Source organism: Hemiscyllium ocellatum, chromosome 11, assembly GCF_020745735.1.
Source record: "Hemiscyllium ocellatum isolate sHemOce1 chromosome 11, sHemOce1.pat.X.cur, whole genome shotgun sequence".
Lineage (NCBI taxonomy): Eukaryota > Metazoa > Chordata > Chondrichthyes > Orectolobiformes > Hemiscylliidae > Hemiscyllium > Hemiscyllium ocellatum.
In genome coordinates this window covers 73,978,195-73,998,661 of record NC_083411.1, presented here as the reverse complement: position 1 = coordinate 73,998,661, position 20,467 = coordinate 73,978,195, and the positions used below count along the sequence as shown (strand labels likewise).

At 42.2% G+C, this 20,467-nt stretch overlaps 1 protein-coding gene across 1 annotated transcript in view; it reads right to left on the bottom strand.

Annotated features, from left to right (window-relative positions):
- Positions 1-255: 255 nt before the first annotated feature.
- The window catches only part of LOC132820060 (5-hydroxytryptamine receptor 2C-like), a 116,144-nt gene continuing 95,932 nt past the window's right edge, over positions 256-20,467 (bottom strand). Inside the window, exons 3-4 of the mRNA XM_060831979.1 lie at positions 2,775-2,975; positions 256-1,076 (exon numbers count right to left, since the gene is read on the bottom strand). Of these exons, the coding sequence (XP_060687962.1) occupies positions 256-1,076; positions 2,775-2,975 (1,022 nt within the window). The remainder of the gene's footprint in view (positions 1,077-2,774; positions 2,976-20,467) is intronic.

Below are 20,467 nucleotides of genomic sequence, written 5' to 3'. Positions count from 1 at the left end.
ACATGATAGACACCCCAGAAATATATTTTTCACATAGCAACAATGTTTGTTATCTTTCAATTGGGCAATAAACATTTTCTGACATAGATATATATATATTTATATTTGTTACAGTGGTTTAATTGTGTCTGCGGCCTAGCATGATAGATCTATCACAGTTAAAAACTCAGGAAAGGTAGGCATCACATTACATGCAACTCATGGCCTAGTATCCTAGGCCACACACAACACACTAATGGTATCTTAGGCCCAAAATTACACACAACTAACTTTTTCACTGATAATAATGCAGTTGTCTACAGAAGACTCCGTCGATCCTAACGTTGCATGTAAATTTTCTTCAGGGACTTTCAGTTCATTACTCACAGCTTTATTTCCATTGTTCATGGTAGTCATTTCCAAATTTCTTTCATATATTGCTGATGTGGAAGCAATGATTGTGAAGTGATTTCTGGTTCTTCTGATACTGTAATGGCAACGAATATAGTGGGAAAAAGCTCGGCGGTAGGTCCCATTAAAGAGTGTGTAAACAAGGGGATTGACACCGGATGAGGTATAACCAATCCAGACAAACACATTGAGCAGCTCTCCAATGATGGCTTTATTGCAAGAATCCTTGCAGATAACAGACATGACGTTGGTGATGAAGAATGGGCACCACATGACAACAAACAAAAAGAAGACAATTCCAAGAACTTTGGAAGCCCTCTGTTCATTGTTTATCGAATGCATGGTTCCTTTCCGGAAGAGCCGAGATTCCTTGCTTAGTGGTGGCTTTGGACTTACATCTGGTGTCTCTGATCTTTGTATCACTGTTGCATTTTCCCCTAAGTTGTCCTTTTTAAGGACATGCAAGCTTGTTCGCTTTTGTTTTTGGTCGCCTAAAAACACACGGATCTGTTTCTGCAGTACCTGGATGGTCAGGCAATACGTGAAGACCATTATAATCAGTGGAACAAAGAATGCTACAAAGGAACCCACAAGGACGAAGCTTTCATCATTAATAACGCAGCTCTTGTCAATGAAAACTCTTGATTCATCTTGAATGCCGATGACAGGGATTGGCATCGAAATGCCTGTAAGAAATTGTTTCAAAGCGATTATGAAGTTGTAAGATACTTAAAACAAACTTAATTAACGAAACTAGGAACAAGAGGAGATAAGTCATGCAGGATTGAGACAACAATCAAAGAAGTGGAACAACACAGGAGCACCTGATGAAGGAGCGACGCTCTGAAAGCTAGTGTGCTTCCGATTAAACATGTTGGACTATAACCTGGTGTTGTGAGATTTTTAACACAGGAGGTGGTCATTTTGCCCAATATGCTCTTCAAGTGGATATTATTGCTTTCTGCCAATCTTCTGTTTTTCCCAATATCCTTGGACATTATTTCTATCAAAAATAATCATCCAACAAAAGGGAATCTAATCTAAACAAGAAGTCATTGTTAAGCTTGTCTTATTTGTTCCATCATCCAAGTTTGTCATCAAAATCTAATCATTTGCAAACGGTTTCCTCCTTAAAGTCACAACTTTGTGAAAATTGCTGTTTTGAATCCATTTATATTTCACTAGCAACGTAGACACACCAGACTTTCCCTAACCCACTAAATTTAATTGGCTAATTTCAATGGTGTTGGACTCCTTTATACCAGAAAAGTGTTAGAATAACAGTTGTTTGCTTCTAAAGACAAATTGTCGATGTGAACATTTTAAAAGTTATAAGTACTCTCTAAATGGAATGTCTCTCATAAGCTCCTTAAGTTTCCAAATGTATTTTCATTTGAGAGGAATAACTCTTAATCTTCTGAGGTTTTGATTGATGTACCAAAGAAAGAAAATGCTTTACATGTTGTTGAGGACAAGTTGAAGAACTTGACAAGGGCTTAGCAAATGATATATAACGTGGATGTCACATTGCCCAACCTGATAGCAAACACAGGTAGGCAGATTGTAATGTGAATGGGGATAGACTGGGAAAGGAGAGGTGCAATGAGATATGGATATCCTTGTACACCAGTTGGAGAAAGTAAGCATGTACAGCAGGCAGTAAAGAAGGCAAATGTCATGTTGGCCTTCATAGTGACAGGATTTGAGGACAAGAGCAGGGACTTGATGGACTACACCTGACATATTGCATGCAGTTCTGGTCTCCTTATCAGAGTGAGAATGAAGTTGCGGGAGGGGGGCGGAGGTGGGGGTGGAATATCTCACAGAAACCTATAAAATTCTAACAGAGCCAGACAGAATAAATACAGGAAAGATGCTCCCAATGACTAGGGTGTCCAGAACAGGTCACAGTTTAAGGATATGGGGTAGGCCATTTAGGATTGAGATGAAGAGAGAGCTCTTCACCCGAAATAAACCTGTGAAATTCTCTACCACAGAAAGTGGTTGAAGCCAAAGCTTTAAATGTTTTGAAAGAGTTAGATATAGTTCTTAAAGCCAAGGGATCAAAAGGCATGTGGAGAAAATGGGAATAGGATACTGAGTTGAATGATCAGCCATGATCAAAGGCAGAGTCGGCTCATAGGGTCACATGGCCAATCTTACTCCCATTATCTGTGTATTTGGCTTTACAAATGAACAGCTAAATTAATTGGCTGTACTTATGGAGAGAAGACAAGAAAAGGTAGCATTTAGGATTTCTCACTATGATCTTCTGAAGCTCCATTTAATGGAGAGCGAAGGAATAAATTGTTGTCACCAAATAAATTATTCAATCACGCATCTTATTCTATACAATATGGGCTTGAAGCAGATGCAGTACTTACCAATTGAAATGGTCCAGACTGCAGCTAGTTTTATAATAGCTTTGGTTCGTGAGTTGAAGCGACTGTGCTCAATAGGATTCCGTATTCCAATGTAACGGTCCAGTGAAATTGCACACAGATGCATGATGGATGCAGTAGAAAAGAGAACATCCAGGTAAATCCAGATGGGACACAACTTTTCTGGGAAAGGCCAGATATTGTCTGAAACACAAACTATTCAGGTTAGAAATTGAATTTAATAAATGTTTATATATATCTATATATATTTAGGGCAGCACGGTGGCACAGTGGTTAGCACTGCTGCCTCACAGCGCCAGGGACCTGGGTTCAATTCCCACCTCAGGCGACTGACTGTGTGGAGTTTGCACATTCTCCCCGTGTCTGCGTGGGTTTCCTCCGGGTGCTCCGGTTTCCTCCCACAGTCCAAAGATGTGCGGGTCAGGTGAATTGGCCATGCTAAAATTGCCTGTAGTGTTAGGTAAGGGGTATATGTAGGGGTATGGGTGGGTTGCGCTTCGGCGGGTCGGTGTGGACTTGTTGGGCCGAAGGGCCTGTTTCCACACTGTAAGTAATCTAATCTAATCTAATCTATCAATAACCCTTTGACTTTCTCTCCAGAGTCCCTAATCTCTCATAAATAACATGGTTGAGGGTGCAGTTCTTCTGAGGTAGGTGATATAGGGTAACAATTGTCTTGTTGTAACTGTCCCCAACAATCAATCACTGGAATCCTTTCAGTGTCTTCCTAAGATTTGAGCATTCTGCAGTGGTGCATTCTGCTGAAATACAGAATTTTATTTTCAACGTATGTGCTTTGTTTACTAGAGCCTTTGTTATGAGAGCAATTGCTAGAAAACACAAAGGTAAGCACAGAATTCAGGGACATAATAAACTGTCAGACTGCACTGGCCTCACTGTAGACAGACATATATCAGGAAATCATAACAGGAAGACCTGTCTATACTGTTCAAGCCTTTGTTTATAAAGGGTGGTATTGACAACTGTTTCTTTACTTTAATGTTCATAACTTGACTCAAAACTTGAGTATATCATTGTGTCCAATAAATTAAACAATCCCTGCAGCATTTAACTCTGAAACATTTGGTTCTCCAAGTTGTTGGAAGAGTAGCCTAATAACAGCATAATGAGGACAAAAGGGAAGTTGGCGAATAACACGCCTCACCCTTTTAGAATTATGATCCTAAGTTCATAAAAAAAAACTAGGAGCAGGCTGTTGGCTCCCTCAAGCCCACTCCTTTATTTATTATGATCATGGCTAATCTTTCATCCACTTTCCTGCTGGTCTGCCACAATGCTTCACTGCCTTCTACAACAGACATCTGTTGTGGTCAGTCTTGAATATATTCTTGAATATATATATTTAGGGCGGCACGGTGGCACAGTGGTTAGCACTGCTGCCTCACAGCGCCAGGGACCTGGGTTCAATTCCCACCTCAGGCGACTGACTGTGTGGAGTTTGCACATTCTCCCTGTGTCTGCGTGGGTTTCCTCCGGGTGCTCCGGTTTCCTCCCACAGTCCAAAAGATGTGCGGGTCAGGTGAATTGGCCATGCTAAATTGCCCGTAGTGTAAGGTTAGGGGTATGGGTGGGTTGCGCTTCGGCGGGTCGGTGTGGACTTGTTGGGCCGAAGGGCCTGTTTCCACACTGTAAGTAATCTAATCTAATCTAAACATCTCCCCCAGCTTTCCGGGGTAGAAGAACAACTTCAAAGATTAATAGCCTGAGGAAAGAAGTGAATCCTTTTCATCTTTCATTAAGGACATCCCTTAATTATAAGCTGTGTCTCCTAGTTCTAGATCCTCCAGGAAAGGGAATTCACCATCTCGCCTATCAAACACCATCAGAACTCTGTATGTTTCAATAAGATCACCTCATTCTTCTAAACTCCAATGAATATAGACTTAATGTGATCAATGATTTTTCATAAGACATGAAAGAAACAAAGGAAGGAAATGGGAAAGTGGGTTATCATGGGTGGATTCAATGTTAAGTCACTTGTAGAAATCAAAATAGACAGAAAGAAATAGAGTTCAGAGGAAGCAGCTACACTGATTAACCAGTGATCATAACATGCAGATTGGAGCTGGACTATAATGATGGGACATGAAGTGGAGGAAGGAGGAATGAAGGCTGGGAATGGACGGGAGTGGGGAGAAGCAGAGAACCGGATGAGAAAGATGGAGTAGAGATGTAGCAAAGGAGTAGGTGAATATGAAAGCAGGAATTAACATCAGTGAAATTGTGACGGGGTGACACCTTAAACATAGGAAGCTCCAGTCTGCAAAATTTAGTTGATAAAGGTTTTCTGGCAGCGCAAGGCTCAAAATGATAATGCAACTTGCCACAGAAGTCTGAAGAGCAGCAGAAAAATATCTTTGCAATTTTCAAGGATAGTGCAGTCACAAATCCTATTCATCATGGTTGCTGTATTAAACCCTTCTTTTGATGATCAATTTGAGCTTTTCATTTCAGCATAGCCAATATCCAAAATTCATCATTGTGTGAATTGTAGGTGCCACCCTGTATGTGAACTGTAGTATTATTTGCTGGTGATAAATTCAGTTCAGTTGTGAGCTCAATCTATGTAGGTTCTTGAAATAGCCAGCACAGAAGCAAGGAATTTGCTGATTTACTGATGTGATGATCTGTCACCAAGAAATGGAACCAATTAGGAACTGCTCAATTCCAGGAAAAAGAATTTGCAGTGTACTGATAAAACTGTGCTACTTGATATGTGAATGCAATGTAGTCAGCAGAACTATTCTGAGAAAAATAGTTACAGTTGCCTCTTGGTGTTTATTTGATTTTATTTGGTTTGAAGAATTGCATTCGATTTAAAATAAAAGGTAAAAATACAATAGTTTACTGGAACGTTGCCTAATGTTTTCCTATCGCTCCTGTTTGATTATTCAACAACGGGGAGATTATTTTTCAACTTCAAGTCTGCTATCAAAAACAATTCTTATTTTTTAAGCCATCAGTACTTCTATCAATAATCTTTCATGGAAAATCCCTCATCAGGGTTACACTTATAATGTGGGGAAAAGTAAAGACTAGCGTATCTTTTGGAACCTTCTGATATTTTCATTTAAAGTGATTTAACTAGAATTGAAGTAGTTTCAACAGTTAACACTAAATAATACATGAGCTTACTCAGAAGGAAGTAGGTCAAATGTCAGTTAGAAAATCAGACAATGTATTCATAAAGGCTGATTATCTCTATGTTACATACAATCATCTTTATTCCAGAAATTAAGAGTTGCAAAATTAAAGGACTGTGTCCAGTAATCTTTGATTTATAGATGATCTACTACAACAACCTTGGGTCACCAGCTATAGTTCGGAGACTTCTGGGAGATTTTGACACATGGCCAGACCCATCCCCTCCCCCATTCTGCTGGTATTGGCCACCTGACAGGTCCATCCCTCAAGTTGCATGGTCTTCCATACCAGTCGGGAAATGAATAATCTCTGAGTGAGAAATTATTGACAGTCAGTCAAACAGATTTTTCTCCCTTTTTTTTAAACGCCTTTGGATTTCTTCCTGGTTTTGCTAGACTCCAGGAGATTAATCTTCAATCTACAGAGACTTAGGACCAGTCCTTGAGGTTTGGTAACCTTAGGCAGTCTGGTTAGCATTTTAAAAGAAGCAATACCCTGGCATACCAAGATGTTCAGTGTATGAATATGAATGTGTGATAGTGTGGTAATTTATATGCTATTTCTTTATCCAGGTTCACAGGGCGGTAGGAGATGTGTGACAAGTAGATGGCTTTTCAGCCTGATATAGCAGAAAAGAGACATCTTGGTGAGACAGAAATGCCATTCTGCTACATAACTAGTTGATGTGAGAACCACATCTTTTGAAATTAAAGGTCAACTAAAGATCCAGGTCTCCTCCTGAGCCTGCCAGCATCTCAGATGGCTATCTTCACAAGGAATGATTGGAGGCACTAGCTGTGGCAAAGGCTAAGGATCTTGACAACATTCCCGCAACAGTATGAAGAGTTGCACTCCAGACCTAATTGCACCACTAGCCAAACTAGTCCACTGTAGCTACAACAGGAGTCTCCACTCGGCAATATGGAAAATTGCCCACATACAGAATGTCCTGTCCACAAATAAAACAGGAGAGATCCATCCTGGCCAATTATCTCTCTATCCATCTACTCTTGATCATCAGCAAGTGATGGAATGTGTCATTCACCGTGCTAACTGGTGGCAAATGCATGATAATAATCTGCTCACTGATGTTCTGTTTGAGTTTCACCAGCATAACATAGCCTGACATCATTACAGCCTTTGTCCAAGCATGGACAAAAGAGCTGAATTTTCAAAGTGAGGCAAGAATAGCAGCTCTGATATAGTAACAAAGAGTCAGAGCAAAACTGGAATCAGTAGGAATCAGGAGAATAACTAAATGGGAGGGTCAGATTTGGTATAAAGGATGACAGTTAGGGATTTCTGCAGTCAATTACCTCAGTCCCAAGGTATTCCAGAAGGTAACGTCCAAAGCCCAACCATCTTCAATTGTTTCGTCAGTGGCCTTCCTTCCATCATAAGATCAGATATGGGGATGATTGATGATGATCGCACAATGCTCAGCACCATTCACCACCCCTCAAATACTGAAACAATCTGCCTCTGAATGCATTAATACATAGACAATGTCTAGGCTTGGGCTGATAAGTAGCAAAAAGTATCCACAGGGATATCCAATGCCAGGTAATGACTATCCTAAGGAAGAGACAATCAAGCCAAAAACCCCCCCACCCTTGACATACAACTACATCATCATCGATGAAATCCCCCTTTATTAAGATCTTGGGTTGGGGTGGTGGGTGGTACGTGAGGTTAATTTTGACCAGAAATTGAACTGGACCAGTGATATACATATAGTGGATGTAAAAGCAGGTCAGAGGCTGACAATTCTGCAGTGAATAAACCGTGTCTTGACTCTTCAAAGCATATCCATGATTCCAAGTCAGGAGTGTAAAGAAATTTTCTCCTCTTGCCTGGTTAGATACAGCTCCAACTACCCCCAGGATGCTTAACACAGCCAAGACAAAGCATCTCATTTGACTGGCACCCCATCCACCATCTTCAATATTCATTCCTTCTACAACTGATGCACAATGGCAGCAATCTGTCCCATCCCCAAGATGCACTGCAGCAACTCACCAAGATTTCTTTGTCAGCCTGTTCTGTCTCAAACTCCTGACTTCAAGGTGAAGCCCAAATAGACTCATCTGCTCCATCTGCTTTTATTCTATTTTTTTTCTCACTTTCTCTGTTTTAATACAACTGTAATGCTGAATTTGCAATTTATTTCTTTATTTTTCTAATTTATACCTAAGATTTTGTACCTCGGCACCTTTGTACCTGAGTTGGTGCTGGAAATGGCCACTTAGTACACCTTTCACTGTATCATGTATTTCTGTCCCTGTGACAATAAAACCTAATTATAATTCTAATACTATCATCTACCACTTCAAGATATCATGTTGCAACTTTATAGGTTTTTGGTTAGGCTACTCATTGAGTATCGTGATTAATTCTGGTTGCCACGTTACAGGAAAGATGTGGACATTTTGGAGATGGTACTGAAGAGGTTTACCAAGATTCTGCCTGAGTTAGAGGCTAATGAGCTATAAGGAGAGGCTAGAAAAACTCAGGTTGTTTTCTCTAGGGGGACTCTACATGGAAGCCTATAAAATTATGAGATGCATAGATAGGGTTGACGATCAGACTCTTTCTCCCAGATGTGAAATGTCTGATACTAGGTAGCATGCATTTAAGATGAGAGGGAGTAAGTTCAAAGGAGATGTGAGGGGCAAAATCTTTTACACAGAGTGGTAGGAAAGCACATGAATATGCCAAGAGTGGAAAGATATGGACTAAGGGCAGGGAAAAAGGCTTAGCTTAATTTGGCATCATGTTCGGCATAACATCATGGGCCAAACAGCCCATATCTGTGCTATACTATTCTATGTTCTATGTTTTACCTAGAAGGACAAAGGCATTGGACACAGAGAAACATCACCAGTTGCATGTTCCCCTCCAAGCAACACTCTACTCTGTCTTGGAACTATATCACACTCTCTTCACTGTGCTACATCGATATCCTGGAACTTCCTTCATAACAATACTGTGGTGCACTATACCACTTAAACTGGAGAGATTCAGAATGCTGGCTCACCCTGACCTCTTCAAGGGCAATTAGAGATGGGCAATAAATGTTGGCCTAGCCAGACAGATGAATAAAAAACATCCTTGAACCACAACATTTAACTGTGAGAAAGGAGGCTGCTGATTGGAAGCATTTGGTACAAAAATTATCTTGCATACTATAGCAAATTAAGAAAAGGATTTAGATAAATAACAGGGGAAGTGGTACACTTCCTAGAAAAATGGAGGTAACTATGAGAACAGTACAGCAAATGATGATCAAGCATCAGTCCTTGTAGCCTTATAAGGGGATTTCATTAGTTTATTAATTTCACCCTTTAATGGTTTATTCTGTAACTCATTTCAGCTAATTAATCATATGAGCAGATATAGTGGAAGTCACACAAGTTTTACTTTTCAGACTTTAAATAGAAAGACAGCAGCTTAGCTGAAAGGATGCCCCTAGGATATGAAGATGACGGATATAGTCATTTCCTCCCAGACATGATAACTATCAATCTGTACAATTTGTTTGATGAAGATCATTGCTTTATAATAATCATGCTTTAAGAATATTAAAGTAAGGATTATGTTCTAGAATCTTGTCATTTACAATAGCCATACGAGTTGTAATATTGTGGAATGTAGGTGTAAAATAAACTCTAACCTCAATGGAAACAAAGACATTTGAAATGTTTCATTGAAAGATATCAGAAGTAAATATTAAAGCATAATATTACAGGTTATATTTACTTGTGAGTTGCTGGCCTTCTGTTTTGTCAAAGAGGTACTTTGGCCAATCTAATCAGAAAAGCATTCAAGGTAATTATTCATTGTCAACTTTCACTCATTTTCTACAAAATGTTGCGTGCCATTCAGAATCCAGCATATCTTCTGTTCCCAAAAAAAGCTTAAGAAATGTCACTTTAACTGTGGTGTAAATTGTATTCCATTTATTTTCAAAGTAAAATGTTCCTGCTCTGTTCCCAGAAGCAGTATACTAATGGCTATGTTGTTAAAGATAACAGAAGCGAGGATATTATTTAATGAAGGCCCGTGGGCACAGCTAAAGCAAATCAAAGAAGATCTTCTCTCACAGCAGGCGTGACCCTGTTCATGTTCTGGTTTTGAATCCCACACCAGAAACTTGTTGACTACTGAGGATATGTTTACAATGTGGCCAAACAGGCTCATTAACACCTTGTAAATCCTCCCAATGCATTTGATGGTAGGTAGTGAGCGCTGATGAGTCTCCTTATCAGTCAGTGCTCTGAAGGCAATGGCAAGCCGTGGTATTACCTCACTCATTTGAATCCAATCCAATGGAAATCCAATCGTCCAACAACAAGATGGAGGAAAGATCGATGGAAGAATGGTGCATGATCTTGGTGTTGGGCCAAAGGGCCTGTTTCCATACTGTAGGGAATCTAATCTCATCTCATTGAAACATCTAAGATTTGGAAAAAGCTTGCTAAGATAGACATTGAGTGGTTGCTTCCCCTGAATGGAAAATCTAGAACAGGGCAGGCACAGGGATAGCATCATTAACATAAAGAGTCAACTGGGATTCTGTGTTAATATTTAGGTTGCAGAAATCTGTAACACTGCATCCTGTCAATGAGTAAACTGGCGAAAATGAAAACGATTTGTGTCTTGTTTCATATTTCATCATCTGGTTTGAATGCTAACACAATGTTCTTAGCTCCAATGAGCTGGCTTGAGAAAGGGACTGTTCAGTTCAGCTAAAGCTCACCGGTGTCCTTCCAAGCTATAACTTCTGCAATAACTGAACATGGTTCGGCAAGTGTATTAATTGGCTGGTGCTCAAGGCTACAGGTACAAATCTCATAACGATTGGTCCATAGATATTTACAGAGCAGAAGGAAAAGAGTTGGGCAATCTAGCACTTTGAAACAGCTTACAGCCACTTTTTGTGCGTCAACCTCCAAATTTCTCATGCTTAGAAACTCTCAAAGTTTTTTTTGTGGAAATGCCTTCCACTAGCTTTTCAGACAAAATGTTACAGATTCCAACATGTTCTGAGTGAAAAAAATAATTATTATGTTGACCTCTGATCTCCATCTTTGGCCAATGACATTCTCACTTGAGTGAAAAAATATAAAGATATGACAGCAGAGTAGCTGGAAAGCTGATACAGGATAAAGGGCTTCATATCCCTTGGACTCTGGGAGAGATGGTACCTGTACAAGCAGATGGGCTGCACCTGAAAGGAGTGGAATGGAGTTCCTTGAAGGGCTTTTTGCTAGTGCTATTATAGTGGCTTTAAACTAATTCTGCAGAGCTGTGGGAACCAGGAGAGAAGAGCATAGAGTAATACCAGGATGAGGCAAAGCTAATGGTACAATAAAGTTGTTTGATGGAGTCAGAGTAAGGGAGAAATTATAGCATTCTAAATCAGGGTTACACAACATAAAGTGACAGCATGTACACAGTAAATATGATTTGTGAGTCACAAAGTTGATGAAGCATGGTGCTGGAAAAGGTACAGCAGGTCAGGCAACATCCAAGGAGCAAGAGAGCTGACGTTTCAGGCAGGACCCTCCTTCAGGAGTTACAGTGCAGACTGCCACGTACAATCATGATATTGTGGAAATAACAGAGACCTGGTTTAAGGGCAAGTTGGACTGAATACTAAATATTCCTGGTTACAAGATGTTTAAGAAAGATAGGAAAGAAGGAAAGGCAGCAGCCTTGTGTTAGGAGAGTATTGCAGTACTGGAGGAAAAGAATATCTCAAAGTTTTCAAAAACAGAATCAATTTGGCTAGAGCTAATGAACAAGAATGGTGCAGTTATTTTGTTTGGTGTAATCTCTTGACCAATAACTAATGGGAAGGATGTAGAGGAAGAAATCTGCAAGGAAATTACAGGAAAGTGCATGCATTGTAGAGTAAATGTAACAGAGGAATAATAATTATTTAAATATGGACAGGGAAAAGGGTGGTGCTAAGAGCAAAGAGGGGCAAGTATTATTCAATTATGGTCAGGAGAATTGCTTACAACAGTATGTGTCAAGTCCAACAAGGAATGATTCGCCACTATACCTGGTTAATGAGAATAAGTTGATCAAAGTTAAAAATCACACAACACCAGGTAATAGTCCAACAGGTTTAATTGGAAGCACACCAGCTTTCGGAGTGCCATTCCTTCATCAGGTCATTGTGGAGGACACCATTGTAAGGCACAGAATTTATAGCAAAAGTTTACAGTGTGATGTAACTGAAATTATACATTGAAAAATGTCTTGATTATCTGTTGATGTCCCATCATCCCATCGTATCGGGCAATAGGAACCTGTGTGAGAATCTCTCTGGCTATGTTGAAGACGTCTTGAAACCTATTGTACAGGGGATCCCCAGCTTCTGGCACAATACTATGGATTTCTTACAGAAACTCAGCACCCATGGACTAGTCAAACCGGGAACATTTCTAGTCACAATGGACGTGTCAGCACTCTACACCAGCATCTCCCACAATGATGGCATCGCGGCAACAGCCTCAGCACTCAACACCAACAACTACCAATCTCCAAACACCATCCTACAACTCATCCGCTTTATGCTCGATCACAACGTCTTGACCTTTGACAACCAGTTCTTCATCCAGACACATGGAACAGCCATGGGAACCAAATTTGCATCCCAATATGCCAACATCTTCATGCACAGGTTTGAACAAGACTTCTTCTCTATGCAGGATCTCCAAACAACATTATACACCAGGTACATTGATGATATTTTCTTCCTCTGGAGTCACTGATTAAAATACACAGTGACATCAACAAGTTTCATCTCACCATCAAACTCACCATGTACTACCCTTGACTATCTGTCTCATTCCTGGACTCATGCATCTCCATCAAGGATGGGCACCTCAGCACCACACTCTACCGCAAACCCACAGACAACCTCACAATGCTACACTTCTTCAGCTTCCACCCAAAACATATTAAAACAGCCCTCCCCTATGGACAAGCCCTGCGCGTACAGCGGATCTGCTCAGATGAGGAGGAATGTGACGGGCAACTGGAAGTAATCAGGGATGCCTTCATTAGAATGGGGTACGATGCTCAACTCATCAACCACCAGTTCTGACGTGCCACATCAAGGAACCGTAATGACCTCCTCAGGAGAGAGACACGTGCTGCAACCAACAGGGTACCCTTCATTGTTCAGTATTTCCCAGAAACTGAAAAACTACGCCATTATTTGAGCACCTCGCCAAGACCTTCCCCACACCTTCACTACTTGCCTTTAAACAGCTACCAAACCTCAAACAGATCATTGTTCGTAGCAAGCTGTCTGGCTCTCAGGACAACTCCATACAACCCTGTCATGGTAGGTGCTGCAAGACATGTCAGAGTGTGGGCATGGACACCACCATTACACGTGGGGACACCTCCCACCATGTACGTGGCAGGTACTCATGTGACTCAGCCAACGTTGTCTATCTTATACATGGCAGGCAAGGATGCCCTGAGGCATGGTACATTGGGGAAACCAAGCAAAGGCTACGGCAACGGATGAATAGATACCACCCAACAATCAACAGACAGGAGTGGATTGGCTATATGAATTTCTTATGGTGTCCAGTGATGTGCAGGCTAGGTGGATTAGCCATGGGAAATGTGGGGTGGGTATGGGTGGAATGCTCTTTGGAGGGCTGATGTGGACTCAATGGGACAAATGGCCTGCTTCTACATTGTAGGGATTCAATGACTGCACTATTCCTGAGCCTGATTGCTTTAGTTTTTTGTCATGTGAAGTAACCTAAATGTGCTGTTTAGCCATATTATCCATTTGCACAGTTACCTTTAAGGATTTGACTTTATGGATACTTCTGCTGAACAACACCTTTTAAGATTCTGCTATTTATATTATGCTATCATTCCAATTTAGTCCTTAAAATGCGCCACTTCGCATGTTTTCATTGAACTCCATCTGTTCTTCTTCTATTTGTGCATCCTTTCTATGACAACCTGAATTCAATAACCATTCTTATCTTTAAGTACTACTTTGCCGAGTTTCATATCATCTGCAAACTTCTAGGTTCCTAACATCTGACTATAACACAACTCTGGTGAGGGTAAGCTCATAATTTGTTATAAACAGCTCATCTGCCAGCTGCAGATATATCTGTCCCTGACAGCATCGGTAAGAGTGACCACCACACAGTCCTTGTGGAGATGAAATCCCACCTTCACAGTGAGAATAACCTCCATTGTGTTGTGTGCCACTATCACTGTGGTAAATGGGACAGACTTTGAACAGGTCTAGCAACTCAAGGCTGGGCATCTATGAAGCGCTATGGGCCATCAAGAACAGCTGAATTGTTCTCAAACACAATCTGTAAACTCATGGCCCAGCGTATCCCCCACTCAACCATTACCATCAAGGCAGGGGATCGGCCCTGGTTAAATGGAGAGCGCAGGCACCAAACAGGACAACTTGTATTCCAAACAGCATGAGCAGCAAGTGATAGACAGACCTTAGCAACCCAACAACCAATGGATCAGATCTAACCCCTGCAGTCCTGCCACATCCAGTCAGGAGTGGTGGTGGATGATGATTAAACAACTTACTGGAGGACGAGGCTCCACAAATATACCCATCCTCAGCGACGGAAGAGCCAGCACATCAGTGCAATAGGTAAAGCTGAAGCACTCACAGCAATCTTTCATCCAGAAGTGCTGAGTGGATGATCTATTTCGACCCCCAGCATTACAGATACCTGTCTTCAGTCAATTTGATTCGTGCCACATGTTATCAAGAAATGGTTGGAGACGCTGCTTACTGCAAAGGCTAGGAGTTCTGACAACATTCCGGCAATAGCACTGAAGACTTGTGCTCCAGAACTTGCCGTTCCCCTAGCCAAGCTATTCCAGTACAGTTATAGCATTACCATTTACCCAACAATGTGGAAAATTGCCCAAGTATGCCCTATACAAAAAAGCTGCACAAATCCAATCCAGCCAATTACTGCTGCAAAGTCTAGTCTCATTCATCATTAAAGTGATGGAAGGTGTCATTGACAGTGCTATCAAGCAGCACCCGCACAGGAACAATCTGCTCAGTGATGCCCAGTTTGGGTTCTGCCAGGGCCACTCAGCTCCTGACCTTATTATAGCCTTGATTCAAACATGACAAAAGAAGGGAAGGAGAGAGTGACAACTCTTGGCATCAAGGCTGTATTCAACTGAGTGTGACATCAAGGAGACCTAGCAAAACTGGAATCAATAGGTATCACAGGACACATTCTCTGTGGTTAGACTCATACCTCATACATAGGAAGATGGTTGTGGCTGTTAGAGGTCAGTCATCTAAGCTCCAGGACATCTCTGCAGGAGTTCCTCAGGGTAGTGTCTAACCATTTTCAGCTGCTTCACCTTCCCTCCACATAAGGTCAGAAGTGGGATGTTTGCTGATGATTGCACAATGTCCAACACCATTTACGACTCCACAGATACTGAAGCAGTTCATGTTCAAATCCAACAAATTCTGGACAATATCCAGCCTTGGGCTGACAAGTGGCAAGTAACATTCGTGCCACACACATACTAGGCTATGACCATCTCCTCTACATTGGGGAGACAGGACGCCTTCTTGCGGATTGCTTCAGAGAACATCTCTGGGACTCCCGCACCCACCAACCCCACCGCCCTCCGGCTTAACACTTCAACTCCCCCTCCCACTCCATCAAGGACATGCAGGTCCTGGGTTTTCTCCACCACCAAACCGTTACCACCTGAAGCCTGGAGGAGGATCGCCTCATGTTCTGCATTGGAACCCTGCAACCACACGGGATAAATGTGGATTTCAACAGCTTCCTCATTTCCCCTCCCCCTCCCCCACATTATCCCAGTCCCAAGCCTCCAACTCAGCACTGCCCTGACCTGCTGTGCTTTTCCAACACTCTCGACTATGACCATCACCTCTGGCCCTTGACATTCACTGAATGCCCCACTATTAACATCTCAGGAGTTATCACTGACCAGAAACCAAACCAGGACTCACCACATTAACTTAGTGGCTACAACAGCAGGTCAGAGGCTAGGAACACTGCAGTGATTAATTCACCTTCTGACTCCTCAAAGCCTGTCCATAAGGCATAAGTCAGGGGCGTGGTGGAATACTCCCCAGTTGCTTGGATGAGTGAAGCTCTGAGAACATTCAAGAAGCTTGACATCATCCAGAACAAAGCAGCCCTCTTGATTAGCATTATACCTCCATGCATCCACTCCCTCCACCACTGATGCTCAGTAGCAGCAGTGGGTACCATCTACAAGATGCTCTGCCGAAATTCATCAAAGATCCTCAGACAGCACCTTTCAAACCCACGATAACATCCGTCTAGAAGGACAAGGGCAGCAGCTACATGAGAACACCATCACCTTCAGCTTCCCATCTAAGCCACTCACCATCCTGACTTGGAAATATGTTGTTGTTGCTTCACAGTTGCTTGGTCAAAATCCTGGAATTCCCACTCAAATGGCATTGTGGGTCCAGCCACAGCAGGTGGACTGCAGAGGTTCAAGAAGGCAGCTTACCACCACCTTCTCAACAGCAACCAGGGACGGGCAGTAAATGCTGGCCCAGCCAGTGACATCGGCATGCCACATTGAAATGAAGAAATAAAAAAGATTAATGGACCCAAAGCTGACCCTTGGGTGATGTAATTGAAAACTTTCACCCATCCTCAAAAATATCTATCCCTCATCAACAAGCTTTGTGTTCTGTCACTGATCAAATGTTGTATTCATACCACTGCTTTTCCCTTAATACATTCAATCTCAATTTTCTCAATAAACCTTCCCTGAATGCCTAACAGTATTAATTGTGCTCTAGAAGATACAGATCAGCATCTCAGTAGTGAAGCCAACAGAAGAACGCTAATGTGTACGCATGATGAAATGCTTGCTGCATTCAGAAGTCTGTTGGAAAGTCTGTGAATCATGTCAAAGAGCGCAGAGCTGTCTGGTTCCTACTTGGTAGAGGACTTTGTGAAGACCATGGAGCTCATCCTCTCCAGCTTGGAGTTAGTACATGACTCTATCAGCACAAGTGTAGTGCCTGACTCAATCAGCACAAGTGTAGTGCCCAACCAGAATTGACTCTGATGGCAATGTCTCTACTCCAGTGCAGAACAAGCAGCAGTCATCGGAGTATAGGCCTAGTTGGAAGTCAGCTGCTTCGTATGCAAGCTCAGAATGCTGCCATCATAGATGTGGATGTCAGTGTTTAAAGGTATTACAGCACATCATGGCAGACCAGCAATGTATTGTCCAACAGCTTACTAGGACTGCTGATCTAGCATTCTAGGGAATTGGAGGGATTGCATGCAACACAAACTTGCTGCCTTCTTCTGGCAAGCCAGTCTTCACCCTATCATCACTGCCACTCAATGAGCAGCCAGTCAGCCCTGGACTGTCACCCATGCTGAACCTACAACCTGACCTTCTAATCCCAGGCTACTCAACATCATCACTGAAGGCTAACCATGCTGCAGACAGACACAGCACTCTATAGGAGCACTCAGGATGACCAAGGAGTACGGAAGCAGTCAACAAATGTGAAGTGTAACCAGATGATTGCATGCTACACGGTTTCATTTCATTTATGAATTTGGGACATGGTAGCTTTAGCCTTTTCATTGCAGCCAAGTGAGGCTTAGCAACAGAAGTAGTTTGAGGTACATTACTCTGGGTGCCGGGGTTTTATGGTCATAGAGACAATGTGCAAGATGACAGGGAGAAAATGGGAAATTGGCCTCAAGTTAAAATGCTCAGAGAGTTGGCACAGATATGATGGGCCAAAAGGCCTCCTTCTTAAATGAGTTGATCCACAGGCAGCCCAAACAGGGAGGGGATAAGTTGGTTGGTTCCTCCTTTGCTCTTCCTTAGCCTTGTCCTCTTGCTCCTCCACTGCCTTCTCCTCACCCATGTCGATAATGGTGAGGTTTGTGTCCTGTGCAGCAGATCACCATGAAGCTTGACACTTATCTGTTAAGAAATGCAGACCTCCTGCTGACCACTTTATTCAGCAGAGGCACTGGCCCCTGTAGTAATAGCAAAGCATCTGTCATTATTCTTTATCATTGCTTCACTGAATCTGACAACAAACTTCATGCGCTCAGACATGCACAAGATAACATGGAAATCCAAAGGATGCTGTCAGTGAGTCGGGTGCATTGTCGAAGTTCATACAGTCTGCAATCTCCATTGCAATCAGCAATTGATCAACACTCCCTATTTTATATTGCTAGAGATGCTGAAAAGATTCTAAAAAAAATTCTAAAAAAAGGTGTAATTGGCTCCTTAACTGTGTACTAACTTCATAATTATTGATAATATGTTATTTTCTTCTCAACCTGCACATTCCAAATCCATTGTGTTGTAAAAGTGAGTGGCACGGTGGCACAGTGGTTAGCACTACTGCCTCACAGTACCAGAGACCAGTGTTCAATCCCTGCCTCAGGCGACTGACTGTGTGGAGTTTGCACATTCTCCCTGTTTGCTCTGGTTTCCTCCTACAGTCCAAAACTGCAGGCTAGGTGAATTGACCATGCTAAATCGCCTGTGGTGTTAGATGAAGGGGTAATTGTAGGGGCACGGATCACTCTTCAGAGGGCTAGTGTGGACTTGCTGGGCCAAATGGCCTGTTTCCACACTGTAAGTAATCTAAAATGTTTATTTTGTTTTTTACACATGTATGCATGTAAGTTCTTAAGTGTTGCATTTGCAACGCTGTTACATGATTACTTGCATTTGTCAAATATTCAATTATTACTGGCCCAGTAAAATGAACATTTTATTACATGGAATGTCAAATTTCTCTACAATTATTTTTAAAAGTATCTAAAAACATAATAATCTATTCATTTTTATTTTAAATTCTATCTTAAAACATGATGTGGAGGAGCCGGTGTTGGATTGGGTTGGACAAAGTTAGAAATCACACAACACCAGGTTCGAGTCCATCAGGTTTATTTGGAACCACTAGCTTTCAGAGCGCTGCTCCTTCATCAGGTAGCTGTGGAGCAGGACTGTACAACACAGAATTTATAGCAAAAGATTACAGTGTCATTCAGCTGAAATGATATATTGAATAAACCTAGATTGTTGTTAAGTCTTTCATCTTTTAGAATGGGTTGCAGGTTTCGGTTCATTAATATGTAAATCCCTGAACTTTTTTAAAATCACATTCTCACGATAACTTAAGGTTTGATTAAAAAAAAGGTGACATCTCAGCTCAGGCAATGCATGAAAGATGTGAGGTTAGAGTCTGTCTGTAGTCGAAGAGTGTGATGCTGGAAAAGCACAGCCGGTCAGGCAGTATCCGAGGAGCAGGGGAATTGACGTTTCAGGCATAAGCTCATTCCTGATGAAGGGCTTATGCCTGAAACATGATTCTCCTGCTCCTTGGATGCTGCCTGACCTGCTGTGCTTTTCCAGCACCACACTCTTCGACATGGATCTCTAGCATCTGCAATACTCACTTTCTTCAACAGTCTGTCTGCATCCCAATCTTGAGTCAGGCTGGTTCTATTTGCAAAGTGGAATTTACAAAATATTACATGGAATGACTGCCTGCAGATAGTGCAATACTTGAGCAAAATAGAATGTTTCTGCAAATATAATTCTGCAAATACAAATTCTTATACATGTATGTGCTTGCAGGAGAGAGAGAGTTTGTGCATTTGAGTGTGCATATGAGATCACGTGTGTTTACGTGTGTGCAAGCTTGGTAAAGTGTGTCTGGGAGTGTGATGGGGTATAAGCCTGTGAGAGGGTGTGTGCATGGATGTGAGTGGGGGGGGGGTGTATGTGTATGCATATAAAAAAGAGCTTATGAGTGAGCAAGGGTCTGCGTATGCGTGTGAATATGTAAGAGTTTGTGTGTGCATGTGAGAGGGTGTGTGTTGTATGTGTGGGTGTGTGCGAGTGTGTAGTGTAGTGGGGTCACCTGTAGTGTGACAAGAATCCAAGATCCCAGTTGAGGCCATCCCCATGGGTACAGAACTTGGCTATCACCTTCTGCCCAGCCACTTTGCATTGTTGCCTGTCCTGAAGTCTGCCTTGGAGGATGGTCACCCGGAGATTTGAGGCTGAATGTCCTGGAATGCTGAAGTGTTCTCCAACAGGGAGGGAACAATCTGGCGATTGTTGTGCGGTGTCCATTCATCCGTTGTCGTAGCATCTGCTTGGTCTCACCAATATACCATGCCTTGGGGCATCCTTGCTTGCAGCATTTGAGATAGACAACGGAGGCCGAGTTACATGAGTACCTGCCACGTACGTGGTGGGTGGTGTCCCCACTTGTAATTGCGGTATCCGTGGCGACACTCTGACATGCCTTGCAGTGGTTGCCATGAGGATGGCCTCAACCGGCATCTTGGGTTCATGTCACACTACAGGTGACTCCATTGCACTCTATACACACCCACACTCTCACAGGATTATACCCCATCACACTCACACACACTATC